At 45.7% G+C, this 12,559-nt stretch overlaps 1 protein-coding gene across 12 annotated transcripts in view; it reads right to left on the minus strand.

Moving 5' to 3' along the window:
• Positions 1 to 157: 157 nt before the first annotated feature.
• Ezh1 (enhancer of zeste 1 polycomb repressive complex 2 subunit) overlaps positions 158 to 12,559 on the minus strand; it is a 35,227-nt gene continuing 22,825 nt past the window's right edge. For all 12 annotated transcript variants that reach the window (XM_058579955.1, XM_046446587.2, XM_058579961.1 and 9 more), the window contains 11 exons: positions 11,493 to 11,673; positions 10,441 to 10,637; positions 8,854 to 8,945; positions 7,894 to 7,934; positions 7,176 to 7,301; positions 5,597 to 5,775; positions 4,912 to 5,007; positions 4,413 to 4,494; positions 3,413 to 3,493; positions 2,641 to 2,725; positions 158 to 2,411 (listed from right to left, as the gene is read on the minus strand). In XM_058579955.1, coding sequence (XP_058435938.1) covers positions 2,351 to 2,411; positions 2,641 to 2,725; positions 3,413 to 3,493; positions 4,413 to 4,494; positions 4,912 to 5,007; positions 5,597 to 5,775; positions 7,176 to 7,301; positions 7,894 to 7,934; positions 8,854 to 8,945; positions 10,441 to 10,637; positions 11,493 to 11,673 — 1,221 coding nt within the window. In that variant the 3' untranslated portion in view covers positions 158 to 2,350. The remainder of the gene's footprint in view (positions 2,412 to 2,640; positions 2,726 to 3,412; positions 3,494 to 4,412; positions 4,495 to 4,911; positions 5,008 to 5,596; positions 5,776 to 7,175; positions 7,302 to 7,893; positions 7,935 to 8,853; positions 8,946 to 10,440; positions 10,638 to 11,492; positions 11,674 to 12,559) is intronic.

Below are 12,559 nucleotides of genomic sequence, written 5' to 3' on the forward strand. Positions count from 1 at the left end.
ATATTTGCACCACCTGCCAGGGGCCTGACTGGCTCTTGCATGATGACCACCCACTTTTCCCCTTTGATCTCTGTGGATACTGGGGATCAGAATGCTGAAGCCCACCATCCCTGGGTCCTTCCAAGTCCCAAAGCACACACTATACAACTTGCCAACATGGATTCTAACACTTTATTAGATAAGAGGTCACAAGCCACAGGACTTTAAAGTGCGTGAAATTCACTGGCAGTAAAGCCACATGTACACCAGCCTTCCCCCAAGTCCCATCACCTTGCACAGTCAATTCTTAGGTGTGGGGGGGAGAAGCTGAGACCCGTCATTAAAGGTAGGGGACAGCAGGGACAAAGGATGGGAATGCTGGAGGAATATAAGTATTAGTGGTCTGCAGCTGGGGAAGAAGGGGATTGACCAGTGCTTCTGCTTGCTGAGGGAAAGGTGGGGGTCAGTCTAACTCAAAGTCTGGAAATAAATTTTTGTCACCTATTCCTTACCATCAGCCCCTGACATTTCAAACAGACCTGACTCCTTCTTTATATGTCTCTGGTTTTCCCCAATAATGAGTAATTCAGCTTGAGGGTATCCCCGATACAATGACTACAACAAACCACAGCAGGTGTACACTTCGGAATCATGGTGAGGGCTGCCCCAACCAGGCGGGAGAGGCTGCCGTCGGGAGCTGGCTGGGTGTGTGCTGAGTGCAGTGCCCACCACTGTGGTGAGATTATGTGAGTGTGAGTGTGAGTGAGTGTGTGTGTGTGTATGCACATTTTACACAAATCCCTAAGAGGCAACTTGGCCAGAGACAGCCCCACTTCTTCCACGGGACAACTACTGGGGTGGGAGTAAGGGAGTGGGCAGCACAGACGGGGAAGAGTGGCTTGGATTCCCCAGGAAGAAGAGGGGATGCCCGCTCCCCATCCCAACACTCCCTAGGCCAATCTGTACCTGCCCACCTGAGTCCTTTCTACCCAGCACAAAGCTCAGCCAGCTCAGCACGCCAGCCACAGACATGGGGCAGTTCTTGCTAGCTCCAGTTTAATAAATTTTCTGTGCCACATCAGCTCCTCCTGCCTCCCCTAGAAAATAAGACAGACTGGAGATTCTTCTACCCCTTTCTTCCCCTCTCTTGAGAAGTGGGATTTGGGCATGGACCCCAGAGGCCTTGGCTTAAACTCCACCCCAATCTACAGAACTTCTAAAGAAATAAAGTGCTTTGCTCTGCATGAATCCCAGAGAGAATGACACCATAGACTGGGACAGGTGGTCTGCCTGCTTCTTCTCAACACTGCAATACCCTCTGCCAGTCTGCCCTGCTCTGTGCTGCCATCCTACATGTGCAATTGTGCCCCTCACCCACCCGCAAACACATACTGCCAGCCCACTTTTCTAAACAGCAGGTGCCACAGACAGGAAGTAAATCACACCAACAACCTTTCCCTCTAGTCTATCTACCTGGGCCCCTCTACCCTGAGGAGATAAGCAACTCTGGCCTCTCTGAACACAGAGGCCTAAAAAGAACTACAGATCCAGCAGACCAGAGTGCTCTCTCTTGCCAGACATGCCTCCCACATTTGGTCAGTAGCAGCACAAAGCCTGCCTGCAGTTGCTGAGCTAGAATTCTGGAAGCAATACTGGCACCTGCTCCCAGGAATCTGAAAACAGTTACCCATTCACCTCCAGAATATACAAGGAAGTCTTTCTCAAAGTCTGTTGGACCACGCTTGGCAATTTAACTGCTGTCATCAAGCTGGCTCTCCCCTTGTCCATGGGAGGGTGGCACTTAGCTTTCCCTCTTCTAGCCTTGAATCCCTGTGCTTAGAACCCACACCCTTTTGGTTTGGACCCTGCCAGAGGAAAGAGGTAGGAAAGTGACCCATCTCCCTCTGAATTCAGTGTGTGCTGCCTGCCAGGCTCACCTCTAACCCAGAGCACTTGTAGGCTCCAGAGACCAGATTTCACTCAGCTATGTCTGGCACCCAATTGCATAAGGACCATTGGCTGGGAAAGCTAAAAGACAGAGCCTGTTCAGAACTGCCTAAGTTGATTCCTGAGGCCTGCAGCTTGGGAAGCTGAGGAGAAATCAAGCAGTCATTTGCCCTGGCCCGTGCCCTCCTTTGAGGCCTGAGAAGCAGCCTCCCACTTCTGCAACTCTCTCCTAGGAGACCAAGCCCTAGCTGCCTGGCTCCCCTCTCACTGAGATGGTTTTGTGCCTGTGGGACACAGCTGAGGCCTCACTACAGAGGGAATGGTTGGGGTTTCTCGGCGTGGAAGACACACAGTGCAGGAACTCAAGCAGCAGTGGTGTGTGCATGAAAGCAAAGACAGTGCTGCTACCACAGCGCCAGGAAGGCTAAAGGACGTCGGTCTCCCTCTCTATCCCCACGTACTTGAGGGCATCCGCTTGACTGTACCTGTCCCAGAGTAGGAAGGAGAAAAGAAAAAATGATTTACAAGATGGGGTCCCCTCCCGTTTCACTTCCCCTCCTGCTTCCTAATAGCAGTTTTCAACAATATTTTTCTGAGGTGTTCAGACCCTCTCCTTCATCTGTTGTACCCACAGTAAGCCCCCCAAATCAATTCCCACAGCCACCTCTTCTGCCTCCAGGGCCATCTCCCAAGGATCACTGCTGACCTTCTTACCTATAATCAAAGAAGAGCTCTTCACCAGCCTGAATTGCCCTCTTGGCAAAGATCCCAATCCGATGATCTCCATTGACCATGACCACTGCAAATAGGAGAAACCCAAGGCTAGGTTTCTAATCAATGCAAGTAAATATTCAGGAGGATTCTGGGCTAATTTTCTCTACATTCTCAGTGGAATCAAATGGAATTAACAAGTAGTCAATGAAAGTAGTTCATTCTCTATGCTTTTGGAGCTATTATTCTGGCTAGTGATACATGGAAAGAATTACCTTTGTTTTTAGTTCCAGAGATTGAACCCAGTTCTCAACTACTGAGCCACATCCCAATCCTTTTTATTTTTTATTTAGTGACAGGGTCTCACTAACTTGCGGAGGCTGGCTTTGAACTTGTGATCCTCCTGCCTTGGCCTCCCAAGTGGCTAGGATTACAGACATGCACCACTGTACTCAGCCTTTTTTTTTTTTAGCCCTGGGGATGAACCAGGCCTTCATAAGAATTACCTATAAATCACGTTTGTGGGAAGTGTTTTTTATAGTCAGTGTAAAAAGATTATAATACAGAAAGGGAGAAGATGGGGCAGAGGGAGGGAGAAGATGAGGCAGAGGAAGGGAGGAAGGAAGAGGAGAGAGAAGGGGGCCTAAAATGATACCAGATATTAATCATGATTATCTTTAGACCAAAAAGTAGCTTTGACTACTGAACATAAATATAAATCATAGTCAACAAAGTGTCCACCCTGACCCCACCTCCAAGGTCACTGAGGACTCACCTTTAGCATAGCAGTTGGGGTTCACCGAATGGTTTGCAAATCGAATTTTGTTTCCTTTCCGGGTTGCATCCACTACAAAATCTGTATGATATAAATCAAAGAAGACCTTGAGGGCACCAGGAAACTCCACACTTCTTTAGCCTGAATTTAAAATCAGTTAACTAACTGGTAACAGAAACAATTTAGTGCAACAGAAATTTGAAGCCTGGAGTGGTAATAGGATATGTGTAAAGCACCAAAGTCTGAGAATTCTGCTTCATGTGGGCACTCTCTCTTTAGGTTCCCCATCTTGGTTTGAATTACTAATGTCTTCCCATCCAGTCTATTTGGTAGGGAAGTTTTTTTTTTTGTTGTTGTTGTTTTTTGTTTTTGGTCTTTTGGTACTGGGATTAAACCCAGGACCTTGTACATGCTAGGCAATCATTGAACTATATCCCCAGCTCTTTTTAAATTTTGAGACAGACTTTACTAAGTTGCCCAGGCTAGCCTCAACTTGTGATCCTCCTGCCTCAACCTCCTATGAAGCTGGGATTACAGGTATATGCCATAGTGCCATGGTGGGTAGGGAGGTTTCGGAGGTGTGAGTGCTCAATGCTCCTATTCCAAAAAACCCCAAAATGGAGATCCTCCCAAATCAAGTGAACCATAGCCTGCAGGGTCTCTTGAGTTTGACCAGGCTCTATTGCATCTGTTGGAGGTGATCTGAACTTGGACTACAGCACAGACAACTTGGTAGGAAGACTTGCAGAAGCCAGGCATAATAGAACACACCTGTAATCCCAGTAGCTCAGAAGGCTGAGACAGAAGGATTGCAAGGTTGAGGCCAGCCTCAGCAACCTAGCAAATTAGTGAGACCCTGTCTTAAAATAAAAAATAAAAAGGTCTGGGGATGCAGCTCAGTGGTAAAACACCTCTGGGTTCAATACCTAATGCCCTCCTCCAAAAGAAAGACCTGCATAAAACCACCTTGGGAGGACCAAAAAGACACCAAGTAGTATACCATTGTTGAGGTTGAAGAGGAAGCTGGACATGTATTTGTCATAGACTTTCCCTCGTCGATCAGCCTCATCCTGAGAGATAAGCTGGACAAACAGAAAAGGAACAAATAGGGTGTCAGGCTGTCTGCTCAGGCATGGTACCCTGCCCCCAGAAAGGGCTGAGAAAAGGCAGTGTCACCTATAGGTGCTGAGGATCATGAGAATTGTAGGACAGGGTACCCAGGCCATGTTGTTCCCACTGTCACTCAGGCTGAACAGCATTCAGGCCAAAGAGAGACCCTCTCTGCCCCCACTCCCTCATGTGGCCTGAGATGACAAAAAACTGAAGAACAGTGGTTTGTTTCAGGACTGCAAACAGTTCTGTGGGATCCCCCGAGAGGCCACATGAGAACTCGGCTGAGTTATTTAGAGATGAATTCACAGAAGGCTGGCCCACAGAAAATCAGAGTTTCTCATCAGCATCTCCCCAGCAGGGACGTGGGCCAAACCCATAGCACTCACCTCGCCGCAATATTCAGAAATGAATTCGTTCTTCTGCACAGACTCCTTAATGAAGGTGCCCCATCCGGCCACATCAGAGGGGGCCAGCAGCAGATGCTGAGGAGAGGGAGTCAAAACTCAGATGACAGGGCATGTGTGAGCAAGTAGATGAGCATGCTGAATGTGCACGTGTGTTATGGGCACCAGTGGAGAGAACTAGCAACTGTGAAGAGGATCTGAGAACAGAAAAAAGGTCCAAGCTATTCTGTTCTGGGGGGGGAGAAGTAAGGAGGAGAGGTAGTAAAAGGAAACAGGACTCATCTTCCTCTCCCCTGGGGATCTCCTGGGCTTGAGTCCATGGGTATTCACTGCTTCGTGGGAAGTCAAAATGGATAACATGAGGGCTAGGGATATAGCTTAGCATTAGACCATTTGCCTAGCATGTGCAGGGTCCTGGGTTTGATCCCCAGTACCACAAAAGGAAAAAAGAAAAAGAAAAAAAAAGAAAAGGACAACATTAATGACACATTTGCCTTTGTTTGAGGGGTCACTTTTCTAACTCTTTATTAGAACAGAAACTTTATTAATTTGGCAATGTGTGTCCATTAGGACTTATCAAGCACTCTCTAAGGAGTTAGGGAAAGAGAATGTCTAAGACTGTTGTGTCTCTCCTACTCAATTATCTCGATCTGCAAAAAGGCCTCACCTTCTTGAGGCCACGCTGAATGCTGCAGTTCTTGCAGGAGACCACCTTGCAGTCCCAGTGCTCTGAGGCCCCACAGGTGAGGCACAGGTCAGGATCACACTCTCGCACTGCCAGATAGCAAGGACACTGCTTGGTATTGCACTGGGTCTTACAGCGACAGCCTGGGAAACGATTCTGACCTAGAGAGAAGAGCAGGTCAGTGTTGGAGCATTGGTTGAACTCAGGGACAGCAGAGAAGCACATGTGTTCAAGAGTGTTTGGTGAAATAGGACGGAAGGTTCCTTCCCTGTGATCATACATTGGAGTATTTTCCTTAGAAAACAAAGTGCCTCCCAACACTCAAGCCTGAGAGTCAAAAAAAGCAGGTGTGACCATTGAGAAGTATCTCCCAACAGTGGTCCTCACCCTATCCCTACCCCCATCCCTGAAGGCAGAATTTGGAAGGAAGGTGAAGAGAGCCCCAGAGAAAATGAAATCAGTTCTTTTCACTGGTAAATTCTCATCATCAAAACAAGCATCATTTTGAGAACAGAATGCATCCGTTCTACACCATCCTCCTCCACCCACAGCCCTCCCCAGCATCAACATCTTTCTGCTGTGGCTAGATCAGTATCTTCTCTTTGTTAGGAAATAGTTATAGCACAACTGCCTGGGGGCAAGCCCTTCTGCAAGTTGGGGACTGCAACCAACTGCTCAGCCCCACCTGAGCAAGGGCATGGCAGGATAAGATGTGAAAGAACCACTTTTAGCCTTTGCTGATGTCCAGGCCTGTATCTCCTACATGATATTAAAACTCCAGCTAGTAAATGAAAATAGACATAGACAGAATTGTGACCTATACATTTTTTAATAAAAAAAATTTTTTTCAGACAAGGTCTTGCTATATAGTCCAGGCAGACCTCGTGCACTATGAATCAAACTCCTGGGCTCAAGAGATCCTTCCATCTCAGCTTCCCAAATGCTGGGATTATAGGCATGTACCACAGCCCCTGGCTAAAACATTTTAAAGACAATATTTTTAAAAAGGAGACTGTTGCTGAACCTTGAGGAAAAAGATTCCTTTTTTAGTTCTCTCTTGGAAGGGCAAGTTGGGAAGGCATTCCTCTTCCTATTTGCTGCTTTTGGAATCAAGATCCTAAGGGCTTTTCAAAATAGCCTTCTCAGGTAGGAACAATGGTATGGCCTGTAGTCCCAACTACTTGGGAAGCTGAGGCAGGAGGGTTGCTTGACTCTTGGAGTTCTTCACCAGCCTGAACAATATAACGAAACCTGTCTCTCTCTCTCTTTCTTTTTTTTCCTTTTTTAAAGAGGTGGGTGCTAGGGATGGAACCCAGGGCTTTGCAAGTGCCAGGCAAGTACTATACCACTAAGCTATATTCCTAGCCCCAAGCCCCTATCTCTTAAAAAAAAAAAAAAATTCCTTTTCCAGATCTTTAGCATCTTACTTTCCCTCTAGAATGTCTAAAGCACAGCAAAGGGAATTCCAGGAGGCAGCAAAGAGGGTGGAAGAGGAAGGGATCCTGGGCACTCTGAGGCCGGCCACTCTGGTGGACTCTAACGGAAAGCACAGTGCTCTTACAGTCTGGGTTGCACTGGCAGAACTTCTCACAGAAATTCTGAGTCATGATGCAGGGGCAAGTGCTGTCACAGGGACGATCTGGGTGGTCGCAGGGCTGATAGTTGTATACTTGTGTGGAAGAGTTATCTAGAAAAGAGAAGAATCAAACAGGACTCTCCTGTGACTCGGTTCCCTTGCTGCCCTCCCCTCCCACTGCCCTGAGTCAAAGCAGGCTTATTTCAACCATCACCTTGCACACACACACACAGCACCTGGAGTGAAAAGATAACACAGATGACCATAGTGCACGAGCTATAGTGGGGTGACCTGTTTTGTGGGAAGGGTGTGGAGATGGTCTAAGATAGTAGGGCAGCTACTCTGAACATTAAAAAAGGACTGGAACCTGGCAAATGTCACTCTAGGAAACTCAGAGACCACAAGGCCTTTAACTGTACTTCATAAAAGGTCTGCTTAGCTGCAGTAAGAAGCTCAGCTGTTCTTAGCTCTGCACAGAAATCTGCAATCTGCGGAAGCAGCCAGGGTCAACAACAAGTGCAGCTGCAGGTGGGGCAGAGTGATGGCCACAGGCTGAGGCCTCAGACTGAACTGCTGAAGACCGCCTTGGGGGAACTAACATTTCTCACCCCCTCCCCCAATGCTGGGGATGGAACCCAGGGCTTCTCTATGCTAAGCATGTGTTCTATCTACCATTGAGCTATGCCTCCAGCCTGGAACTTACCTTTCTTCAGCTGAATTTTCCTGCAGTGTGCGGCCCACAACCTGAAAGAGAAGGGATGGTTCTGGGTCACAGATCTTGGGAGCTCTGCTGTTGCAGGCAAATGACCGAGTGACCTGCTCTAAAGGGCTCTGATAATTGTGGAATTTTCTTCCAAAATCCCTTAACAGGAGGCCCTCTATTTTGGTACACAGAAGCTAGGACCCATCTTAAATCCAGCTGGACTATGCTGCAAGATTTAAATCTCTCCCAAACAAACTTATAAAAGAAAAAAACAAAAACTCAAGTGTATATATCTATTATAATGTTACTGTTCCTCTCTCTCCACTTTCTCTTTCCCTTGCTTTGTGGAAGAGGAGATGTAGGGGAGTTCTAAGACAAGAGGTGAAAAAGCCTTTCAGGAATCTTCTCTTGAGTGAAGGAATGGAAAGGGAGGAGTCACAGGGGCTTCAGTATCTAGAACTGGCATCAGCTCCTTCCTTCAGTGATAGTCGTTAGGTTACTGAGCTAGGTAGAATGCTGAATAAAACAAAAACAAATTTCTACCCCTAAATAAAGATTGTCTGCATGACAGTATTATTAGATAAACAACCTGTGCTAAAAACAAAGAAAAGGAATAAACTCTGATCATAATTGAGAAATAAGGAAGGTGGTAACTAATGGCCCAACAAGGAGAAATGGCCTCAGGGTAAAGCCATGGGCCTATTGGCCAGAAGTTTAAATGGAAAACCAGAGAGCTATCTCAGGTCCAGTCTGCAGCATGTAGGGGCAGGGGGCAGGACCGGTCCCAGGCACAGGCACTCAGGTGGCACTGAGAATTCTGGCCCTCAGCCATGTGATGGTGAGCAGATGGGCTCACTCAGCCCTGTTCAGTGGCCTAGAGGGAGGCAGGTGGGAAGCCCAATGGGAGGTCAGAGCACAGAGAACAGCCTTCCCATAAAAGGTTCTTCGTCCAACCCTTGCCTGTGCTTTCTTTTCTTCTTCTGTGAGGGGTTCATGAGCTCATCTGTTGGAAGCTTCAGGATAAGTGATTCTTTCACTGCAAACTGAAAGACCTGGAAGAGAAATCCGGCAGGGCTCATTACACCTTTTGGAGCTAGGTGGTCAGGTAAGTGTTCAGTAACATGTTGGGCTTGTGAGAGTTCTCGAGAATTTACAGACAGATGATTAGGCATCTTTTCAGTCAGGGATAGACAAGAGTCCCATTGGATGTGGGGTCCTGGCTCTGAAGTTAACTCTATATCACTCACCCTAACTCAGGAAGGGAGATATACTGAGCACAGTAATGCCTTCCATGATCAACAGCTTTCATCCCCACTCTTTCCACCAAGCCACCATGCTCCTTACCATGCGTGTCTACCTCTTTTAGGAAAGGAAGGGCAGCTGCCTGTGTGCATTGTGTAACTGAGTGTAAGGCCTGATGGGAGCCCTTGGACTGGGCTTAACACTAGCTCCCTCTGTTGACAGAAAGATGCCAGAGCCTTGAATATTTCAGCAGGGCAGTGTCTGAGGAAAGATGGTTCTCCTTTTTTTTTTTTTTTTTTTAAATTTATTTATTTTTTTTAGTTCTCGGCGGACACAACATCTTTGTTGGTATGTGGTGCTGAGTATCGAACCCGGGCCGCACGCATGCCAGGCGAGCGCGCTACCGCTTGAGCCACATCCCCAGCCCAAGATGGTTCTCCTTTAACCTTTCTCCCTGATATCACTCATTTTTAGCTTTTTTCTTCTTCTTTTTCTTGGCTACATGGGATTCTGCGAAACTGTAAATATTGTCCAGAAAATACACAAAATTCTTTTGCCTGAAGGAAATAGGGATGAGCTCCAAAATGAAAACAACAGGGTATTTAAACCCATGATTATATTAACTGTTCTAACTAAAAGAGGTGTGAAGAGATCACAAGATACCTCCAGAAGTTAGGGAGCCATGTGAACAGAGATCCAGCACTGCTTGAAAGACTGGTCTGAACACCTGACTCCCGTCTCTATTCTTCACTGTCTTCTCACCACAGTCTTTTCCTGCTTTCAGTGCATTAGTGGCTGTATCAACTGCCTTTCCAATGATGGCATGAGTGAAAAGGCTGAGGTCTAGGCCCAGTTATTGGAGCTGGTAATTTAAAAATCTGGAGAATAAAGGATGAGGGGAGGGAGGGAGTGGCAGTGGCAGTGGCAGCAGCCGGAGTGTGCTGCTAAGAACACACACAGAAGACCAGAAGTTCCCTCTAGGTATGGGGTACATGTTTAGAAAGATGGTTGGGAATCACTAAAAGCAGCTTAAAGGAAGTAGGACCACCAGAAGATTTATATAGTGGCTAGACATAGAAAGAAGAATTTGGCAAAGAGGAGAATAGATCCCTAAGCATTGTTAGGCCTGGTATTTACAGAAGGGCCCAAATTTGGGAACCTACTTCATGACCCAGAAGCATTGGCTCACAAGAGACTGAACCTAAGACAATTTCTCTCCAGACACGTGACATCAGGTGGCAAAAAAACAACAAAGCAATGGATGAAAGGAGGACCCACGTTTGTTCTGCTACTCTCAGGCGGTACCTGCTTGCATGTCTTCGTCCCCAGAAGCCTGGCTATTGAACAGAAGTTGTTGAAGTAGGTGCCATGGAAGACTCGAAAAAGAGACTCTTCAGCCCCAGTCCACTCCACAGGCTCCGAGGGGGCTTCCACTACACAGAGCTGAGGTGGGGCTGGACTGGCCTTCTGTTTTGTGGGGGTCTGACAGCGAGAGTTAGCCTCTAAGCAAGGAAGAAAGAGAAACAGAAGTGGAATGCAGTTGTCATTAGAAACTTGTCACAAACTCAGAAGTACTTTGTTCTACTTTAAAAGGCAGAAATGTTAAGGATGAAAATATTCCCCATCTCCACTGCTTTCTGGTATACTATGGAGATAATTAACAATTTTTAAAAAGTAGAGATATTAAGAGTCAGGGTTGGGACATAGCTCAGTGGTAAAGTGCTTGCCTGGCACATGCCAGACCCCGGCTTTGATTCCCAGCACCAAATACAAACCGAAACACAAAACCTCAAAGAAGTTTTAAGAGGAAGGCAGTGGCCATGTATGGTGACATATATGTGTAATTCTAGCCATTCCAGAGGCCGAGGCATGAGTACCACAAATTCAAAGCCAGCCTCAGAGCCTATGGAGTGGACTGGGGCTGAAGAGTCTCTTTTTTGAGTCTAAGGTGCCAGCCTTGGCAACTTAGTGAGACCCTGTCTCAAAAATAAAAATATAAAACAGGTTAGGGATGGGCTGGGCTTGTGGCTCAATGATAGAGTGATCGCTTAGCATGTGTGAGGCCCTGGGTTCGATCCTCAGGACCACATAAAAATAAATAAAATAAAGGTATTGTGTCCAACTACAAATAAAAAATAATTATTAAAAAGAAAAGAAAAAAAGAAAAAGAAAAAAAAAACTAAAACTAAAACAAAAACAAAAAACAGATTGGGGATGTGGTTCAATCCTTGGGTTCAATCACTAGTGCCAATCCCCCTCCAAAAAAAAAAAAAAAAAAAAAAATTCAGGCAGTAATCCTGGGTTTACCAGAGTCGTTGCAATGTAAAGAAAATAATCTTCATTTCTTTTCACTGTACCTGATGAACTGGAGGCCCAGTCATTGCCTGTGTCCCTGTCACTGTCCCCTTCTTTAGTCTCAGCCACAGCTGAGGCTGAAGTGTTGGAGCAGGAAGCACTGACCACATGGTGCCTTCGCCGCCGACGCCCAGAGCACTTGGAGCGAGGATTATGGAGCATCGCATACTCTTTTGCTCCTTCCTGTAGCGGACATATTACAGGTATGAAATAGGAATAGGCCCAGATTCACTATATTGATGCCATCCATTATATAAACCTTTATCTCCATCAACATCTATGCAATGTTACTGTCTTTTTCTTCATCTGTACCATATAAGTGTGACCATATTATAATGGGACAGCTAGCGGCTTAACAAACATTTTAAGATTTACAAACTTATGCCTTTTCACAAAAGGGTTGTCCTATAATCTTAAAAAAAAGATATAACCTATGTATCTATGCATCTTCAACTTTCCAGAAAGTTATATCTGAAATTGATTCACATGTTTGGAATTTGAGATCTTATTCTCCTGATGAGGAAATTAGGTTCAGAGAGGAAAAGATACCTGCTTGAAAATATACAGCTTATTGCTCCAAAGTAGGTACAAGAGTCAGAGTAGGTACCATGCCACTGCTATTTACAATCTACACTCTGCTTCTGTTTCAATAATAAATGTGTAATCCTTCAAGTTGTACACTATTACTACTTAATTTTGAAACCCCCTAAGCTGCATATGAAATTCATAATACTGTTCCACTACTCTTCACTATGCTTTTTTTTGATCAAATAATTCAGCTTGATCATTTCTAATTAGAAGGTTTGTTTTCCAAAGACTTCTAGTTGTTTCTAAAAACTAAATACAGTTGTAAAGGATAAAGGTTAATCATCACGAAGGATATTTGGAATAATATATGTAGGTCCTAAAGGAAATTCAAAGAAAGTTATTTTGAGATTGGTTGAATCGGATAGCACATATCTATGCTACAATTTGAAATCCTCAGAATTATTATTATTATTATTTCTTTTTATGGCACTGGGGATTGAACCCAGGGCCTCCAGGGCCTCACATATGAGTTACATCCCCA

Source organism: Marmota monax, unplaced genomic scaffold (assembly GCF_021218885.2).
Source record: "Marmota monax isolate L192 unplaced genomic scaffold, Marmota_monax_Labrador192_F-V1.1 WCK01_AAM20220418_F8-fsc00346, whole genome shotgun sequence".
Lineage (NCBI taxonomy): Eukaryota > Metazoa > Chordata > Mammalia > Rodentia > Sciuridae > Marmota > Marmota monax.